At 48.7% G+C, this 20684-nt stretch overlaps 1 protein-coding gene across 2 annotated transcripts in view; it reads right to left on the reverse strand.

Annotated features, from left to right (window-relative positions):
• The window catches only part of LOC100864269 (uncharacterized), a 56513-nt gene that overhangs the window by 20813 nt on the left and 15016 nt on the right, over positions 1-20684 (reverse strand). For both annotated transcript variants that reach the window (XM_086907842.1, XM_086907843.1), the window contains one exon: positions 18699-18864. In XM_086907842.1, the coding sequence (XP_086763968.1) occupies positions 18699-18864 (166 nt within the window). The remainder of the gene's footprint in view (positions 1-18698; positions 18865-20684) is intronic.

Here is a 20684-nt window from a genome sequence, read left to right on the forward strand (position 1 = left end):
TTCCATCAAATTTCCAAACGAATCTCCTACGAGAGAGAGAGAGAGAGAGAGAGAGACTTAGCAGTCGAATGAATAATTAAAGCCATCACCTCTATACTTCGTCAACTTCTCGTCTCTTAACTCTTTTCTCCATTTTTCACCAACGTATCGAAAATCTCCCACGATTTTCGCTCCCCCTCGAGAGTAAAAAAGCCTCGTTAGAATAGAAACGTTTGGAGAAGAGAGAGAGAGAGAAGGGAGGTCGGCTCTCCTCCCTGTTGATCGGTGTAAACCAGTCACCCGTTATGCGCCGTCTCGTGTATATACCGTTAGTACGTGTACACTGGGAATAGTGGTAGCGGGAGAAACGGTCAGGTATTGCGAGTGTTATGCCCCCGCGTCTCCCTCCCTCCCTCCCTCTCTCTCTCTCTCTCTCTCTCTCGTACAATACCCGAAAGCAATCTGCGTTGGAGAGGTCACCGAGACAAAGAGCGAAAGATGGCCCGCCGCGATACATGGCTCGGCCGCCATGCCTTCTCGCGCTGTCCACGCTATTATATCCCAACTCCAAGGATGGGATCCCCGATTTCCGTTAAAGGGGAAACCCTTGTTAATCCCTCGAATATCGTCCAATCGTCTTTTGACGTCTCTCTTTGTGATCGTTCCACTTTCTTCTTCTTCTTCTTCTTCTTCTTCTTCTTGGAGGAGAAAAAGTTGTTGTTAGAAAGTAAAGTAAAGTGGAGTAAAGAAATTTTTTAACAACCTCGGCGTTTCTTTCCTTGCTTCCTTCGCTTTACGCTTTGAAATTAACGCGAGTTTTTCTCCGCAGCTCGATCGAGAGGCAGCGACAACGGGTGTATATAATAATAATTAGTAAAGAGAAAGGGAATCGCAGGTAAGGAAGAGGAATTCGGAGGGGGATCGCTCGGGGATATTTACGCGGAAGCTAATGAAAAATAGAGGAATAAGGGGGGAGGGGGGATCTGCGTTGATCTGAAGGGAATCGCTGCGTCAGAGTCTCGTCCAAATGAGTTTTTAAATTAAATTTTCAAACGTTGCCCGCCACGCCACCTCGAGAGGCGTTTAATTAAACGTCGACGGTAAGCTTGTGTAATTCCCGATACTTTGCCCGCATTTTTCCCCCTCTCCTTCTTTCTACCTTCTTCCTCGTTTTTCTTTCGATTTTCCTCTTCGATTTTCCTTATCGAAAACAAATTCAACGAAACGAAAAATCGCGAGCAAGGGGGAAACGGAGCGATATCCATCCATCATGGGAAACGACGAATAGGAATAACGATTCCAATTAACACGCGATTAACACTGAGGAGGGGGGGGGGGGGACGATTTGCTTGGACACACGATATCCACACGTGACAACACGGAGCGAGATCAGAGCGCGCGTCGTGTTGTTATAACACAGTTTCTTCGATTACATTCGACGTGAGGAGATAAAAAAGAAGAAGAAGAGAGAGAGAGAGAGAGAGAGAGAGAGAAAAGAAAGGGTGGAAGGGACGGCGATTGCAAAGCAAAAGTTTGTTTCGAATCGAATCTGTCGTGTCGTCCCTCTTTGAAAACGTCTCGCTTCGTCGGGTGTAATTCCGCGCGAAATATCTCTGTTCAAGAACACTACACGCCTTGACATGCGTCGCTACTCGACGAGTGCTACTCGTAAATGTTCAACGCAGAGATATTGATATTCGTCGTTCGAGTGTTCTCGAAACTGTATTACAAACTATTCATCGAGCATTGATTTCTAACCAATCCTCCTCCCTTCGAGGGGGAAATGCTCTGTGTCCAACGTATATATCGAACAACGTATAGGAACGAAGAATATAGACTTTAGATTAGACAAAGGTTGATTTTCGCGGGGAAAAAAAAAAGAAGAAAAGAGAAAAGAGAGTGATCTCGAATCCGCAAGTTGCAGATTCGTCGGAGAAACTTCCCGGCCCGGTTGAAAAAGAGAGGAAAAAAAAAAAAAAAAAAAAAAGAAAGGAATAAAACGGAGAATAATCGTCAAGCTAAATATAATGAGCGGCGCTCGCTGAATCCGCTACTAGATTTATTTTCGGGCCGTTTTTATTATAAAGGTCAAGCGAATTCGCCCGTGGCGAATCGGCGAATCTCTCGTCGTCGTCGTCGTCGTCGTCGTCGTCGTCGTCGTCGTCGTCCCCGGTGTTTTCTCGAATCGCCGCCTCCTATAAATGTTGCATGAGCGCCCAAAGCAACCGGCATTAATAATTTAAGTTTCACGACGAAAGGAACGCGGACGCGCGGCCGTTTCACGAGAGTCGCGACCACCACCTCTCGAAACGAACCTCAAACTCCGATTACGGCCGGCCTATTAACCGGTCGGGCTATCTCGCTTTTCCCCTCCATTTTCCCCTGCGATTTTTCACAGGGACAAATTATTTCATCCCTCTCTCCCTCCCTACGTATTTTCTTTCGTACGCGAAATAAAATAAATTTCGACGCGATACCTGCGTCCCTTCTCCTCCCCCCCCCCACCTCTCTCTCTCTCTCTCTCTCTCTCCATCTCGCATTCCAAATGGCGCGCATGCAAATGGCTCCGATTCATTTCGGCCTAATCCGCTCTCGAGCTCTCACTCGAGCGATCGAAATAAAAACCGATGCGTCGATCTCGATTTTCGAGGGTTTCACACAGATTCGAACGAAACGAAGAAAAGATCAAAGTTTTCATCCGTAAAATTTTTGTGAAATTTTCCTCTTTTATGATAATTCCCTTTCCTCTTTTTTTTTTTTTTTTTTTTTTCGGAAAATTGATCCAAGAGGCGGATAGAAGATAAATTTCTCCCTCCAAGATTAATTTCGTGTATCTCTCGGAGCCGTCACTACTACGGCGTCGTGAGGTAATACAGAGGTAAAACAGACGAAATACAGTCCGCAGTTTCGAAGCTTCGTCCGGTTGTTTGCACGACGCCGGTCATTGAAATAATATTGACATAGTACCGGGGCGAGTGGACAGAGACTCGCTTGTGGCTTCGTAGTCGAGATAAGTTAATCTCTATCATAGTCTGGAACGGTCCGCGAGCGCATGGCAAACAAGCCGAGTGTCTTATCTCTCGGTGGGTGCTACGTCACCCGATAACCAGACTGCGCCATTCCGCTCTAAAAACCTAAATCTGAGCGAGCGGATAGTTCACGTGGCCCGATAGTTCGCACACGCCGAACCTCGCCACGGCATGGCGAATCGATAACGCCGTTTCCCATTTTCCGCCTACAGAAAGAATTTATTATACCGACCCCTCTCCACCCCACTCCCGATTCCAGCCCGGCCACAAGAGATTAAATAGCGTTAAATCGAAATCGTACGTACGTATATAAATAAACGTATGTCCTTCTTTTCTTGCTTCGTTTCTCGACACGCGAAAGAAATGGTGGACCGATGCCGCAATAAAACACGAGGAGAGGTGTACAATCACGAAGAGGACGAAGAGGAGTTAGTTAGCTAGCTAGGTCGTAGTCGGAACGGTGTGAACGTGCGCCCGTACTCGGCCAAAATTCATTCTCCCCTCTCTCTCTCTCTCTCTCTATCTCTCCTCTTCTTCCTTCTCCTGACCGCTCTCCCCTCCAGATATTCCCCTCCCTTCCTCCCGAGTTTCGAAGCAAGAAGAAGATTTCTTTCTCGTTCCTCTCTCGTTCTTTCGCTCTTCCTCCTCTGCGGAGAGGAGAAGTTTTTGTCTTTTGGCCAGGTTTCGTGCCGCCGCTTGCATTTCCGTCATGCACGCTTCCACCGTCGTGGATCGTGGACAGCGCGATTTCCTCGGGCCCCCTTTTTTTCCTCTCTTCCCGAGAGAGAGAGAGAGAGAGAGGGGGGGGGAAGGCATTGACTCCACGGCACGGATCACGAAACACCGTGAAGAAGGAAGAAACCGAAGAAGAAGAAGAAGAAGAAGAGCCGAGCCTAGAAGTCGTTGCATCTCCTCCCTCCTTCTCCATCCTTCCCCCCTCGCGCGATTCGTTCCCCTTTCTTGCTCCTCGACGAAGAATCGCGCCAGACATTAAGGTAGCACCAACCGTTTCCCTTTTTTTTATCCGCTTGCCGACAATTGCGCGCAATATTCGCTCGGTCTAATTCGGCCCCCCGGTTTTTTAATCGTCGCCGCTGTTTGCCAGGAGAAAGAGTGGGGAGGAAGAGTAGGGGGGGAGGAGAGTACGGTTAGGAGAAATCAGGGAGGAAATCATAATTTCCTTGCAGAGATTGCGCGACGGGATAGGCGACGAATCCCAATATACGACACTCATATATCGCGAATCCCAAATGTCAAAAAGGAGGAAGGAAAGGAGGTGCTGGAAAGCAAGCAGCTCCTCCCTCCCTCCCCCGTTCGCCTATCCCTTCGCGTCGTCCTCGTCGCCCTGTTCGTGACTCTCATCCCCCCAGCCACGGTGCTGCGTCCGTGCAAAGAAGTTGTCTCTCCCGAGTTCCCGAGTCGAGTTATGCCTACACGAGAGGGAACAACTACCGCGAAATAACCGACTATCCGAAAGAGCCGACGGTAAATAACTATAATTTCTTTTGGACCCCGGCCACGTTCGGGGTAGGTTGAGTAGGTTTGGCCGACGCACGTACGTAGCGAGGGAGAGGAGGAGGAGAAGGAGGAGGAGAAGGATCGAAGAAGCGGCAGAAGAAGAGGTGGAGGAAGAAGAAACGAAAGAAGAACGGGCCGAAGAAGAAGAAGAAGAAGAAGAAGAAGAAGAGGAGGAGGAGGAGGAGAAGGAGCGAGGAAGAAAAAGAGCGAGGAAGGATAAGAGTAGCGAGGGAGAGAGAGGGAGGGAGAGAGAGAGAGAGAGAGAGGAGAAGGAAACGGAGAGAAGAAAAGGAGAAGAGGAGGATGGTTGGAGGTCCGCGAGGCTGACCAGAGGAACCGGGGACGCGGAGAGGGGATGAAAGCGGGCCCAACCAAGTGCAACGACCCCTTCTGTTAGGTCAGCCACCCCACGGACGAGGCAACGCGAGTGGACCGGACGAACCGACCAACGGTTGGACGGGTGGTCGGCCGGACATACGGATGGACAGATGTACGGACGAATGGACAGTCGAATCGACCAAGTTGGTGGATTGGCGCGAGGAGAACCGCCACTTCTTCTTTCCGTCTTTCTCTCTGTCTCTTTTAATCCCCTTTCTCGAGATGGATAACACACGGCGTAGAATTCGAATCGACGATTCTCGAACGATCGAGCCACGGACAGAATCGCGAGACATTTTCGTCTCGTGAAATGTTCTTCTTTCTTCTCTTTTTTCTTTTTTTTTTTTTTTTTTTTTTACCAGGGTGGACACGGTAGCGAACTCGAGGAGGGTTGGATGGATATCGAGTTACGGACATCCCGGACTCTATGCCTCGGGATGCTCGAAATGAAATTTTTAGGCGGGTACATCGGCGGGAGGGACAAAGAGCTCGACCAGATGCACTTATCGGTTTCCACTTGGACCGGGAATCGAGGAAGGCTCAGCTATGACGATATCGGGAGGAGAGTGATCTAGGATCGAGGAGCGAGAGTGTATATATGGATACGGTAGACGGGCCAAGACTTGTGAAGACTCTCGAAACCGCCGTTGTATCGTTTAATGTATCGTAACAACACACTTGCATAGAATGTATTTTAATTACGGCTGCAACCGGGCAAACAATGGGCAAAGCGTGTAGAATTTTGACCGGGTCCGCATAACTTTCCGCGTGATTCACGGCCACCGTTCGAGCGTGCCTTGAAAGATGCAAGGCATTAACGACTTTCGTCCTGACGATACGCGTGACAATAAGTGTGTCGCGTATACTTTAGCAAAAATTACGAGCCAGCGACGAGAAATTCCACGAGCCACGAATGCGTCGCGAACGATTTCGAGAGAAGTTGGAATATCGATGATGATATTCCTCGTCCGCGTGGAATAATATCATCCGCAATTGAATCCTTCTAGTATCAACGCGGGAGCGCCCGGTTGAGTAAACAGGTGTACGGAACGGGTTGCAACTCTTTCGAAAGAGAGCAACGCAACTCGGGCCGATGCACGCGCCAATTTGCACCGCTCTACCTTGTGTACACCTCGTTCCACAATCCCTGGGAGGAGGACGACGAGCTGTATCGTGAAGCTGTATCCTTCGAGCTCGTGCATCGACCCGACCGTTTCTCTCGCGTGTTACAACTCTCTCTCTCTCTCTCTCTCTCTCTCTCTCTCTCTCTCTCTTCTCGCGGTCGCGTTATCTATAAACTGCTTAAAACACGGCTTATACCGATTATCGATCGGTGGTCGAATTCGGAGAAGAATTCGTTACGTAACGAAGTCTCGATCGTGATAAGGAACGTGGTTCGATGTGGCCCATGCGCGGAACATAAATTGCACGATGCGTCACACGTCGTGGCCTTTGCGATCTCCTGTCACGCATTGTCGAGTTTATCGAGCCAGCTGATACCAATCGGCTCGTTACGGCGCGAAAATCGATTAGCCACGATCGACGGCCATCTCTCTCTCTCTCTCTCTCTCCTCTCTCTCCTCCCCCTTCGATCTTTGGGGGATCGCCAACTTCGGCCGAAGCTTCTTCTCTCGGTTTTTTGCAACTCGGCACGGAGGCACAAAACGTCGGAGAGGAGGGAGGGGAATCTACTATCCAAGGATATATAATATACTCCTTCCTCCCTCCCTCCCTCCCTCCTCCTCCCTCGAGATGAGATTTCGAGACCTCCAACAACGCGTGCTCCCTCGAATATTTTGCTCGCGCTCGTCGAAAACGCGGCGTCTATCGAAGCAAAATAACGTCTCGAAGATGGGCCCAGGAACGCGCGTCGCTACCGTGATCAACGTGCTGTGCAGTTGCAACGAGAGAGGCGAACAGAGTGAATGAGAGAGAGAGAGAGAGAGAGAGAGAGAGGAAGGGGAGGAGGGAGAGGAGCGATGGCAAGGCGCCAGATAAGAGAACTCGCCGGATGAAAAAGTTATAAATAAGCGTTGCGTTCGACGACGTGCTCGTAGCTAATGCAAATACAACGGCTGTGCTTCTTCTGACAGCGATCGCGCCCTCCCCTCGTTTCTTCCCCCTTTATCCTTTACCCTATCGCGGAATTTCTAGCCGCGAAATCGGGTGACGAAACGAAAACCGTCAGAAATCGATCCGTTCTCCTCTCTTTTTCCCTCTTCGATGGAGAGGAGAGAATCTCTCTCGCGGGACGAGACGCGTGCTCCTACTTGGATCGCTGCGTTGCAGTTACAGTTTTATTTTTGGGGGAGGGGTGTTTATAACGCGCTCGTCGAGGATTTTAATAATAGGCAGCGATTCTACGGGCGGAGCCGAGTCGAAATAGTTTTGGCAGGGCCTGTTCTCGAGATCTCGCTCGAAATAGTGAGTTCAACTCTCTCTCTCTCTCTCTCTCTCTCTTGATATCCGCTCTCAACGTTCGATCGCGTTCGGAAAATTTCTCGGTTCCTTGCGGTCTCGTACGAGGAGGTACGAAGGTAGGAGCGGACGTATGAAAACTTCGTTTTACGAGGCGACGCCTGTTGTTCGCCTCCGGGGGGGGGGAGGCGAGGAAAGTCGATCCGCGAACTCGAGAGTCTCTCGAGAATCTCCTCCGAAGAGTCGAAAACAGCGACGCGCGAGATTTCGCAGATTCGTATAACAACGATACGCGGTTTGAAGAAGCTCGAAAACGGAAATATAGCCTCGCCGCCGAATTCTATTTCCGTCCCAAGAGGGAACGATGGTTCGCCTATCAGTCGTTACCTCCCACCCACCCACCCCCCCCCCTCCTCCCTCCTCCCTCCTCCCGGCAAATACTTTTTCCGTCCGAAACGAAATACCGATTATTATTCGTCTATCTGGCGGGTAATAGCCAGCGACGAGAGGAGAGGAGGGCAGCTTGAGAGAGGCCGTGAAAGAGGCAAGAAGAAACGAGCGCGGCAACTCTCGACGACGGAGGGAAAAGAGAAATTGGGACACTTGGGTCGTAAGCAGCCGATTAAGGTCTAAGGCGATTGGAAGAGTCGCGGCAACTCGAGGCGGAGAGATGGTGGTAGTGTAGTAGTGTAGTAGTAATAGTAGTAGTAGTGGTAGTAGTAGTAGTAGTTGTTGCAATAGTAGTTGTATAGCGATGGTGGTGGTGGAAGCCGAAAACCGAAGGAGAGGCTGGAGCCGGCGGCGAGCTGGTGCAGGCGTTGCAGCCGTTGCAGGCGAAGACGAAGTCGCCTAGCAGTCGGCTGGGTGGGGGGGAAGGGGTCGAAGGGGGCAAGAAACTGTCGGTGGGCGGCGTGGCATCGGGCGACGGCGACCGCCAGGGCTCTCGGGGTGGGAGGGGGCGGGCGAGAGGGGGCCACCAATGACGGCGGTATAGGGGCAATGGAGGGCAACGCACCCAGTCAGCCTTGGCATGAATTGAGTCTAGCAATGCGAAAGTAAGGTTAGCAGGCGCATTAGCGCCGCGTCCAGCTAGTTCTCCCCGCTCGCAGCCAAGTGCATCTCGGAGGCGGAGGGAGGAAGAGGGAGGGAGAGAGAGAGAGAGAGAGAGAGAGAGAGAGAGAGAGGGATAGGGAGAGGGAGAGGCGGCCCATCCGCTTATTTTATACCGTGGCAGGATTTTATCTCTCCCGAATCGGCGAGTTCTTGGGTTCTTCTTGGCGGACCGAGAGAATTAACCGGGGAGGTTGTTTCTCCGCGTCGACTCCGTGTCCGTGATATCGTTTCCCTTGGAAAAACGGAAGGGAAGGGAGGGGGGAGGGAAGGGAAATTTCGTTGAAATTTCGCCCGTTGGATCCCTCCCCTCCCTCTAACCTCGAGAAAGAAAAATTGAGCCGTTGTCGCGCTGGCACGACGCGACTGTCGTAAAAAAAAAAAAAAAGAAAAGAAAAAGAGAAAGAAACGAGGCCTGTCGTCGATCGCCTGCCTCGGCGATGCGTTTTCCGAGCGAAGGAGCGCTACTTATCGATCCGGATGCATCGCGTCTTTTTACGCGTAAATCTCGCACGAATCTCGATCGGTCGAGATTTAATCGGCGAGAAATTTCGCGCTCTGGAATTCGAGCGAGAAGAGGGCGACGGACTCGGCTCGTGTTGTTGTTTTTCTCGCGTGTTCGCGTGACTCCGCGTCCGCGTACGGAAGCGTACCTGGTAGCGGAAATAATTACTACCTTATTTGTCTTACAGTTACTCCATCCTGTGGGATACTCCCCGCCTCGCTGACAAGGGAACGCAAAGTTCCCTGAAATTTCGCGGAAAATTACGATGGAAATGGGAAGGAGGGGAGCATTTTCCAGCTTCTAAAATTCGATCCGAGAAGACGGAAAAAGAAGAAGAAAAGAGAATACGGTAACGCGCCGTATAATATCGCACCGTTGGGTAATCGGTGCGCACAAAAGCGGTAAACCGATCGCCAACTGTTGCGACATCTCCGCAACGCTAGAGCATAAATTATTCATGCTCGTAAAAATATCATGCATCGCGATTCCTCGCGGAACACGTGCGCGGCAATAACGAACCGGGCGCGTAATAAATATCCGCCGAAATACGCTCGTCCACGTTCGAGCACGGGAAATTCGATTCGGGGGAGGAGGGGATCGAATCGGGGAAAAGGCGAGAGAGAGAGATTTTGAGCCGGCCTTTGAGCAAAAATTCGAATTCGTGGCGTGCGGTGCATGCGTCGAGGCTGCACGGCCGGGCTCCGTGGCTGAAGCGAGCGGAGCGGGCGGGCCGATGCAGGCGATCGTGTCGGAAAAAGAGCTGGAGGCGCGGAGGAGCGGGGGAGAGGAGTGGCGGAGGCAGAGAGACGGTCAGAGCGAGGAGGAGGAGGAGAGAGAGAGAGAGAGAGAGAGAGAGAGAGAGAGGTGGCGGAACGGAGAGGGTGGACGAGGATGCGGAGCGGAGAGAGATAAGAGGAGATGAAGAGAGACGGGCGAGCAGCGACGCAAATGAACGGGCGGGGAGGAAGCGAGAGGGAGAGAATGCAACTCGAACGAGGGACGGAGTGCAACGTCCGGTGGTGGGGGGGCTGGTCGGCGGTGGTGGGGAGGGCGCGCCGCTTTTGAAAAAACCGCAAAGCTTTAAGAAGGCGCGCGGTACCCCCCACCCTCGAGTACTACGCGAGCAACTAGCGGCAGACATAGACAAGCCTCGCGCTTACTATTACTGGAAAATAGTTGGGCCGAAGTGGCCGGGAGGATCGCGTTGGAAAATTCTCGAGGGAAATGGATTTTCCAAATGGTGAAAGTGGTGTACCCGCGGCCCGAGGTCGGCCGGTTTCGACGGAAGGACGTTTTCCAACTCGCCGATTATCTCGTGGAACATGATATTTCGCGCGATATATATCTCTCCGCTCCATTTTCCACCGTCGCCGTCGGGAAAAGCGAGCATCACGAACGCAAAAAAAGTATTATTCCTCGACGTAAAATCCAATGAATCTAAGGAAACTCGAGAGACGAGACGAGAGAGAGAGAGAGAGAGAGAGGGAGAGAGAGAGAGAAAGAGATAGATAGAGGGAAGGAAAGAGAGAGAGAGGGAGGGAGAGAGAGAGGGAGAGCAAAGCGTTGAAAAATTGGAAATCGCGTTCGATCGAATCGAATTTGGAAGATTCTGGTCGAGCTCGATTCTCAAGTGCCACTGGTTTGCATCCCCCTCCTGGATTGGATGATCCAGTCCTGCGACTGCAATTATCGCGGACAATCGTCCCGACGATCGAACGCGATACACGATCTCCACGACGTTAAACACGACGAAAAGCGGCGATTGGAAGAACCGTACCACGATGTACGGATGGATCTCCGTACCAAGAAATTCGATCACCATCTTTTGGAACCTTTGGGCATGCACCGTTGCCCGCGTCGCTGAGCTCGCCATCGCCACCAACCCCCTTATGACCGAATCGACAAGGAAATTGAATTTTCCGTATCTCCGCCGTCCGACCATCCATCTTTGCCGACTTATCGGCATCCCGGAAAAATGAGTCCGGGATACAGAGAAAGAAAGAGAGAAAAAGAGACAAAGAGAGAGAGAGAGAGAGAAAGAAACGAAAGGAATTGTGTTCTCGATGATGAAGTGCGCGACTCTGGTGGCCATCCTCGACGATTTACAGCTACGATTAAACCGCGAAAATATTTCCTCGGTCCGGGGGAGGGATGGGGAGGGGATACTATTCTTTTTTTATCCTCCCTCCTCGCTCCACCGCGTAAATTTATTAGATTTCCAGTCGAAGTTGCGAGATTTACCGGTGGCTCGTGCGCGTGGAAATCGTTTTTAACGAATTCCCTGTGATTCATCGTACCGAGTTTCGTATTATAATTTTCGAGGGGGAAGGGTGAACTCGGGGAAGGTTGGAGGACTCGGTCGATCGACGGGTAATTTATTACGTGATCGAATTCCCTGATCGCGATGTCCCCGATCGCCCATCCGGTAGAGGGCCATCCCAGAAATCTCTCTTCCTCGCCAAAACTTTCCATCCTCCTCCTTCCCTCCTCCTTCCTCCCTTCTTTTTCCAACGCGTCGAGGAAAAACCTCTTTTAAAACCCTTCGTCTCGTGCTTGGCCCGACCCCATCCTCCTCCCCCTCCTCCCCTGTAATAAAGCTCGGGAGAGCTTTGCGTAAACGATAAACGGGCGGATCGTAAAATTATCGAACGATCGGTTCACCGCAATCGCGTTTAGACAGGTGGCCACCACGGCCGCTTAAACCGTTTAAACCCTGGGCCGGCGACACGTACAGCGCGTGGAAAATTGGCTCGCGCTTCTCTGTTCCAAGGTGCATCGGAGCCGTCGGAGCCAAGTTTGCCGCACGCGTTTCCACTCCCTCCCCCCAAACTGGGGAATATCCTGTCCTCTCCGACAGAACGAAGCGTTTCCTTCCTTTTTCCATTCCGTGTCGTCCCATTCCATCCGATGGACGAAACTCCAAGCTTTCAACTTTTCTCTCTCTCTCTCTCTCTCTCTCTCTCTCTCTACGCGTTGCGAAGTTTTTTCGTGGGATAAGCAAGCGGAAAAAAGCCTTTCCTGGAAATGGAGCAAATGATTTAACTGGGATTCTTCAGCCGCGAATCGGTTGGTGTCCTCCCGTCGTTCGAATCGAGATTAAAGTGCGGATCCGGGCCGAACCGTCTCTGCACAGAATCCTCGAGATTCGATCTTTTATCGCGTGTCGAAATCTTGGACAAACGTCTTGGAAAAACGGTTTTGCCTCGTCCACGAAACGTGGCAAGTGCTCGAAGTGCGTGAATTTCGATACGTTCGAGTGAAAAATCGTGAACAAGAATGTAAATTTCTTCTTCTCCTCCTTCTTGTTTCTGTTGTTGTTGTTGTTGTTGTTGTTGTGAGTGAAGAATAAAAGTTCCACGAGGAGCAGTGATCGTAGATCGATGAGTGAGTGAGGGAGAAGTGAAGAAGCAAGGGGGAGGGAGGGTTGTGCGACGGAAGAAAAAGGAAAAAGGAAAAAAAAGAAGGAAAAGAATCGAGTATAGACGAAAGATAAGACAGACAGCTCCACTCGAGAATCCACTGTATTATCCTTTATCGGCTGAAATATGGACAGAGGTAAGGCACTGCCGCTACCCCGGCAAATAATGGATGAAAAATAGGGGCGAAACTGCTCCATCGGCGAAAATTTCTTTCGCTTCGAAAAGAAGAAGAAGAAGAAGAAAAAAAAAACGTGCAGTGTCTGCACCTCTAACGCTCTGGATAGGTACTACCTTCCTTAATCTTCCTTTAGAGGAGGGGGGGGGGGGGAGAGAAGCGCGGCCGAAATTGCGAATTTATGTTTCAAGGGTTACGTTGAACTGGGTCGAAACGAGGAAAAACGAGGGACGGGTCTGATAGTTATGATTAAACTATCAAACGCGACGTTAAACAGCCTTTAAGCCAAGGTATATATATATATACACATACCGTGGCACATTTTAAGTAGACACATTGTCCTAAAATGATCTCCTCCTCTTCTCGAAAGACGGGTCGAGTCTTACTAAAGTTAACGCCAGTGAATAAATCTCTCGCGTGAGATCCTTTAAAACGATTCCTAAAATCCCTGTAATACTTTCCGCGCGGGAAAAGAAGATATACTCGATATACTCTTCGACGCAGGCTTCGGCTATTTCCGATGCAAAAATAATACAATACGATAATTGATTTTCCCGGAGCGAGGAAAATTCGTCCGTTCGTTGAACATTTTCCGAAAATTTTCGCGTTTCGGGAAAGAGAGATCTGAATGGGAGTTCAGATCGCGTAATCGATTCTGGTTTAGGTTACGACGCTTGAATTTCCTGCATGCAAATCGAATGCAAGAGGCTGAGCGGCAGACGAGGATACCGTAACCGCTTCCGACCTCCCGTCCCAACCGACACATTGGAGAAATCAGTGCACCGTGGACCGTAAATCCGGCATGCATCCGGACCGAGAGAGATCGCGGTTGCATCGATAACTATTCATAGCCTCGAGTTTCTCCCACTGATTGCGATCGCTAACGTGGTTAAATTGACTCGGATTATGGGACGTTCGTAATTGTTCCTACGGTTTGCGGGGAACGGGGGGAGGGAGGGATATGACGAGTAGGAGGAGTATGAACGAGTGAACGAACAGGCGGCATGTAAATAATTCGAGATCGTAGACAAAAAACGTAAAATGGGATAACGCGCGAGAGATCGAATCGCATTGGAATCTCGACGCGGTTGAATTCGAGAAAGGAAGAAGAAGAAGAAAGGAAGGGAGCGAGGGAGCACGCGCGATCATTTATATATTCATTCACGGATCCGGATGCGATTCGTTGTTGTGCGTTATTATTATTATCTCGCGCAAAGTTATTGCGTGCAATCTGTTCTTCGCTGTAACCGTAAGGTTCGGCCTCGAATTACAAAAAGGTCGGGTCGGATAATGACGGCACAAGTTGGCTACTTAGTAACTCGAGCGCTCGAGAGCGATGCGTGGAGAAAGAGAGAGAGGGGAGGGGAAAAAAAGAAGAAGAAAAGGAAAAAAAAAAGGAGGGGGAAAGGCGAGGTGAGTGCGCACCGTCATCTGGCATGCATTGTCCGTGTTTCTGTGGATCATCGCATGGGTCGCGCGCGATGTACTTTGTGCAAAAGCATCGTTCCGCCATTCTTGAATGCCGCTCGTTACGAACTTTTGCGGTCGCAGCCTCGTTTTCTTCGTTCGAGATGCACGAGGCAATGCTCGTGCAATTCGAGCCACGATAATATTTTCTAAGGAAGGTGGCGATGCGGTTTATCCTAAATCCTTCCTTCCTTCCTTCCTTCCTTCCTTCCTTCCTTCTTTCCTTCCTCCTCCTCCCCCCTCAAATTTCGACGAGAACGTTTAGAACGTGGAGAACACAAGCGGGACAAATATTGGCGACGTAACGTGAAGAGATCTCGACCGAAAAATCGAATGCAGCCGGTACCCTTATGCCCCACGGTTGGAAACGGTGGCGAAGGGGGCGGGCAAAGCGTTGTTCGCGAACTTTTGTGGTCCACCGTAAAAATCGAACACACCGTCCGTGTCTTCTAAAAAGGTCTTCTCCGGTCTCGAAAGGAGTTTTGGGACGATTGCGGACACTCCTTTCTCCGCTTTTTCCTTTTCCAACTCGCCAATTCGACTTCGACCTCGTTTCTATATCGTGATCCGATACTTTGCCCGGAGAGTTATACTCTTTTTTAACGAGCGACGTTAACGAGCGAGGCAGGTAACAACAGGTAAGAACGGGGTATGATGAAAGGGAGCGTTCCGATCGATCGTTAAGAATTAATATTGGCGGCGAGAGAAGTCGGCGGCGATAAGCGTGTACAACGAACGACGATGATGCATCTCGACGCTCATCTCGAGGAGTTCATTGTCCAGGATCACGGGCGAGGGAACTCGAAACTTTATTTTTCTCGAGAAACTCTCATATTAGCTCGAATTAGACACGTCTTTTTAACCGAGATTTTAACCTTCCTCCTTGCTTTTCCCGCAATGGCCCGCGGAACAACCGTTTCCGTTGTTCCGTTTCCGGTGTGTGCTCTCGCGGACGGCACGAAGAAGGACATCAACGCGGTCGAGAGAAAGAAGGGTGGGGAGGGGGAGGGGGAGGAAAGAACGTCTCTTGAAACTGTGTCCTAACCACGCCGTGGTACACACACGTTTTTCCTTTCTTTTTTTTCCCTTGACCCGTTGACTACGTAATGCGCGACGTCCATCCACGTCCTGTATAGCGAGTCGAATGAAAAACCAAGTCCTGCCTCTTCTTTTTTTTTTTTTATAACGTAGCGCAGTTCGTTAGATTCCCTTTTTTTTTTTTTTTTTTTTTCTAACGCTTGCATCAACCTTCTTTTTAAACGTTAGCCTCCTTCCTTTCTAGGCCATCCTCTGTTTATAGAAATTGCATAGCCACGAGGGGGATAGTTCGTAGCCCCAGTTGACCGTAGTCAAAGGAAGTAAGTCGACCGAGAGTTCGGGAAACTCTTGTACGCGTATCCCCGTTTCTACGCGATAATTTCGATAAACAACGGCCGTGTGTCTTTTGACGTGTGTCTTACGTTGAACATCTCTCGACGAAAAGAGAGGGGAGGGGGGAGGAAAGGTCTTTGATGTCGACGAGGCGCGAATGTCGAGAAAAAAAGGGGCGAAGAGCGGGCTTTAAGCCGTTCTTGGTCGGCGATTAAACCTCGGTCGAGAGGTCGAGGAGAGTTCGAGGCGAGCGGAACACAACAGGAAAGGTGAAACTCTCGTCTAAGCAGTCTGGTGACTGGTATCGAGCACGCGTGAAATTAAAATCAGGTCACTGCCGCCAGAAACGGCCGCACTCCGGTATTTTCAGCCCAACTTGAACGATCGTGCTTTATATATACACGTGTGTGATCGCTCGCACACTTGGTCGGGAGCGGGGTTGCACCGTGTCATCGGACGGTCGATAAAATTAATGGCGAGTTCGGAGACGTGCCTCGCTTTGTCGCTCTCCGTCACATTTTATTTTCCGGCGTCGAATCGCGCGTCGATAAATAAAAATTATCGCGAATCCCTTCTCACCGCATCCTTTCAGCAGCGGAGCGTCCTTCTTTCCTTTTTTCTCCGCTCACATTCGTTTCTTCACATCGTATCGTGAACCGCCCTTTTCTTTTTTCTCTTTCAAACGGGTCCCCGAGCTCGGTTGGAAAAATAAAAATTCTCTTTAATCGTTTCAACCATCCCACGAAACCATCCCGGATTAAAAGAGCGTTTAAAAGATCGTGGAGATTTCATTTTACAAAATCTGGTGTGGTGCCTCTGTAAAGGGATTACATTTCAAGAGTCATTGTATACCTCGAAAAACGCCCATCGCCCTCCTTTATTTCCTATTAACGTTCTAATTAAACGCCGCCGTTGGTTTCGTAATTCGTGCTTGTATAATTTTACAAATCCAACGAACTAGGACGATGATCCCGAAATTATTCTAAACGCGACGTTTTCTTAGAGGAAAAAATGCATTGGTGGACGAATGAATTGGTGAGGAGATAAACGAAAAGGACACGAAAAAAGTCATCGTGAAGGAATGGTTGGAATCGAGTTGATGTCATTTGACCTACATTGTGCTCGGACTTGAAGCAGTACGCCGTCGTTAAAAACCGTCGACGTGTGTACACAGTTTGAAGGATAACAGTTTCGACTACGATCGAGCTTCGTTTTTGCATATTCGATCGATGTCCGATAGGAGGAGCAAGTTGTTATATTTCGAGGGGATCAGCTGCGACGGGTGGATGGATGACGTAATTTTTCGTAATTTTTTTCCATATATATATCTTTTTGACACCTCGACTCGAGTTCCAAGCGAATTTTTATCGATCGGAGAACTTCGATCTCGACGCTTATCGATCGACGATATAAATAGGGGAAAGTGGAGGCCTCTCGAGTTTTTATATTTCTTAAAAAGAGAATCGTACATGTATAAAATATTGTATAGCGGATGGAGATGGATCGATCGTGTTTCAAACTTTTTCCTTTCCAAATTATTTCGCGCGAACGCATACGTTTAATATTGTGAGTATGGAATAAACAATTTTCGAAGTTTTATATTTATCAAGATTTAAGACGTGGATACGTCTATAATTAAACTTACTTTCGTAAACGCTGGATTCAATATTGAACGTGTTCTAATACAATAACATGCCGAATGTGATAGAACCAAAAATAAAAGAGCAAAAATTGTTTAAATGTGAGAGAGAGATTCGAAAAAACAATCTATTTTTCGAAAAAAATAGCATCACGTTTAACTTTGAAAAAAAATTCTTGTTTTCGTACAAGAATATTCCTGCCGAACGTAAAAAAGGAAAAAGAAAAAAATCAAAATCAAACAAACGTGGAAAATATCATTTATTTTCGTTTACACGATCTTTCATCCTCGAAATGGATCGATCCACCCCACACACCTCTCCCCCTGCACACACAAGACGAAACGATGGGGAATCGACGCGCGACGAACAATCGAAAAAACAGAGCTGTAACGGGAGAGTTGGGCGCGAACTTTCCATTGGATTTGAAAGGCAGCCAAGTTGAGAGCCGGTTTTCCAAATTGCTCGAAATACAGAACGAACGTATTCGTCGAAGATTACTCGCGTAACGGATAGAAAGAAAGAAAGGAAAGAAAGAAAGAAAGAAAAATTTGCTTTTCCACGAGATACCGGATCCACGAGTTAAACCGTGGGATAATTGCGTGGCAAACTTTAACTCGAGCCGCTTCCTGCTCCGGCCGACTTGGCGCTCGTTTATCCGGAATATTATCCGGCAGAAACCGGAAGGGATTTCACCGAAAATTTCACCCTCTCTCGATAATTTTTCGTTTGACGATCAACGAGGGATCCCGAGCGAAAAATGAGATTTCGCGTCGATGAAAATCCGTAAACGTCCCGATCCAGCGAGGATAAAAAAAGATTCCTTTGCGTTGGTAATGGAAAAACAATGTATACACGCGTGCCACGTCCATTCCACGAATAATTGATTCGAAGGGAGGGAGGGAGACAGAGAGGGGCGATTATTCTTTTTTCTTCCATTCGCGATATGATCTGGCCGACTCTCGTTATTTTCGTACCGCGCTGCAGCATTTGTCAAAGCGTCGCGCCAATTCGTCCATTTTTTTTTTTTTCTTTCTTTTTTCCTTTTTCTGACCGATTTTCCCGTCGATCGAATCGATTCACGTACAAAAATTGCGGGATTAGAGTGGTAACCGGTGTTGTCAGGGATGCTGCACGCCTCTTTCGAGAAAGATTCGAATTATTCTATAAATTGCCATTTCGACGAATAAATACGATTACGAAATTATGAAATCGGAGCGTTTTGACCGGAGTGTTTAGATGTTGGGGAGGACGTTGCCGCCTCTGAAATTTGTCTCTAAAAGCTGTTTCCGCAAACCTGATTTTATCCCGTGATGAAATCTGGCGAAGAAAAATGCGGGCAGGAGGAGGAGGAGGAGGAGGAGGAGGTTGGGCCTCCGGAGCAACTGGGGCGTGAGAATTCCGTTTTCCACGCTCGAGAACGTGGTTCAATTTTTCAGAAACGGGCCGAACCGTTTTATTTATTCAACCGACGACGTCGAAATTAGCATCGGGCGCCACCCGGATCGAACCATCGATTTCCGAACCTCGTCAAGGACACACCGCGTCTCCCGACACCCGTCACGTGTTCACTGACCTAAACCCTGACCATCCTCCTCCTCGAAAATTACACCCCTAAAGTGAGTAAAATTGGTGAAAGCGAGACGACGATAACGACGACAACAATACAAACGCGGATATCAAAGTACTCACGTCTTGGGCGGAGAGGATCCTCGTGGCGGATTGAATGGTCGTCGCCCCTCCCGAGTGGGGACGATGATGCAAGGATTCGGCTGTATTGTCTCGAGAGTAGACGCTCCTGTACCAGGGCAATCCACTCGAACTGTCTCGCCTGTTTCGGTATTTTCTCCACACGTGCCTGTACAAAGGAATGCACTGTTAGAGAAACGTTTCTGTTCAAATTTCGTTTAAAAAACCAACGATTCGATTAATCTTTCCCGTAAATAAATAAAGCGGGGATGCTCGAAAGGAGCATTGGCAAGATTCTTTCCACTTTCCGGAAATTTTAATCTATCTGACGTTTGCTAGATAAATGAAGGAAAACAGAAATAATCAAAGATAAGACAGAGCAGCCTCGAGTCGAACTTTTAACGATACAGTAATGTAAGATCCATTTCAACGAATGGTTATTTTCGTATCGATGCGCTTTTGCTCCATTATGCTCGATTCATTATTGGCGCAGAACGTATTTAATACGAATTATCGCGAAATCTGGAAATTGTTGTTCCGTAACATCGTTAGCAATATCATCGGCTTGGGTTTTCGAAAATAATTTCCAACGATCGTCGAACAATTCCCTCGAATCGATCAGGCATAATCTCTCTCCCCCGCAATAATTTCAGCAATAACGCCGAGGATTATTGTATTCTCCTCCCCGGTTACAGGGAAAATTCCCTGGTGCTCGCGATCCGCACTGAAATCAGTTTTCAACCACATAAGGCACAAAATTGCACAATGCCGTGGCTTAGCACGGAGTTAATTTTTCCGGATCCCAATTGAAATTCACGTTTTTTAAGCATCGCGCGGAGGATATTAACCGGGTTGAAACCATTTAAAACCATTATCGAAAATTCTCAATCACGCATTCGTAATTTATTTTACTACTCGATAGAAAACGATTGGCTTCTACTTGGAGATTCTGTCGCGTTGATACATCGGAGAAAGCAGAATACAGGAAAAATTTAACGTTAATCGAAACGACGTTCGAAATTGATAATATCACTCTCGAATGAATTTAACTCTTCTTCCCGATGAATCGTTGCAACGTGATCCGACCTTGATACGTCGCTTCCTCGACTTGAACCCCGTCGTTATGGTCGAAGAGCAAGGGTTGGGCGCAAGAACCGCCGCGTGGGCTTAGCTGTCGATGCATCGTGAGGGATTAGAGATCACTTGGTCGAAGCCAAGGCGACGTGATCGATCCGGTGAATTTGCTGGCCACGTAGGATGTGTAGGTGGATTACAACACCGCCATGATAGATGATTTCGACAATCGATCGAGTCAAAGCATCATCGGCTTTGACTTTAATTAATCAACGTCTCGGCTTTCGCTTTCGCGACACAGAGAGAGAGAGAGAAAGAGAGGCTCTCCTCCCCTCTTAGCCTCGGTTATAACGCGACCGTCGTTGGTACCGTTAACTCATTCGCTGACTTAACGGTTTTCCTCTTTGTGCGGTTAGATGCGGATCTCGTCTCTCTTTCTCTCTCCGTCCCTTAGCGCGATCTCTCCATCTCCACTGTTACGAATTTAGAGACGGAGAAACGGTACGAACGTCCGTCCGGATCCGTCGTTTGGAGCGCACCTGCGCTCCCAAAAATGGTGGGAATAAAAGAATATATTTATAAATATGGATGGCGTGTCACCTGCCCCCCTTCTTCCTTCGACAGGGTGGACTTTAATTAAGATAATTCTCGATACGTTAAAAAAGAAAGGGAAAAAAAAAAAAAAAAAAAATGATCGTAGGAATAAAATACTACTAAACGTCAAAAACTGAAATTGCCTTTTATCTTTCTCCCTTTATTTTCGGGAGAGGCGCGCACCTGTTTGCGCGCGTGTGTCTGTCTGCGCGTGTTGGTCGATACAGAAGGATTACGGGTAAGTGATAGCCCATAAAGAAGCAACACTTTTTCTTAAACATAGGTTGCGTGAAAACTTACGTGTGATATTATTCCTCTTAC

The sequence above is a fragment of the Apis florea genome, unplaced genomic scaffold (assembly GCF_048593485.1).
Source record: "Apis florea isolate Af1SG1 unplaced genomic scaffold, ASM4859348v1 contig_2989_pilon, whole genome shotgun sequence".
In the NCBI taxonomy this organism is placed as follows: domain Eukaryota; kingdom Metazoa; phylum Arthropoda; class Insecta; order Hymenoptera; family Apidae; genus Apis; species Apis florea.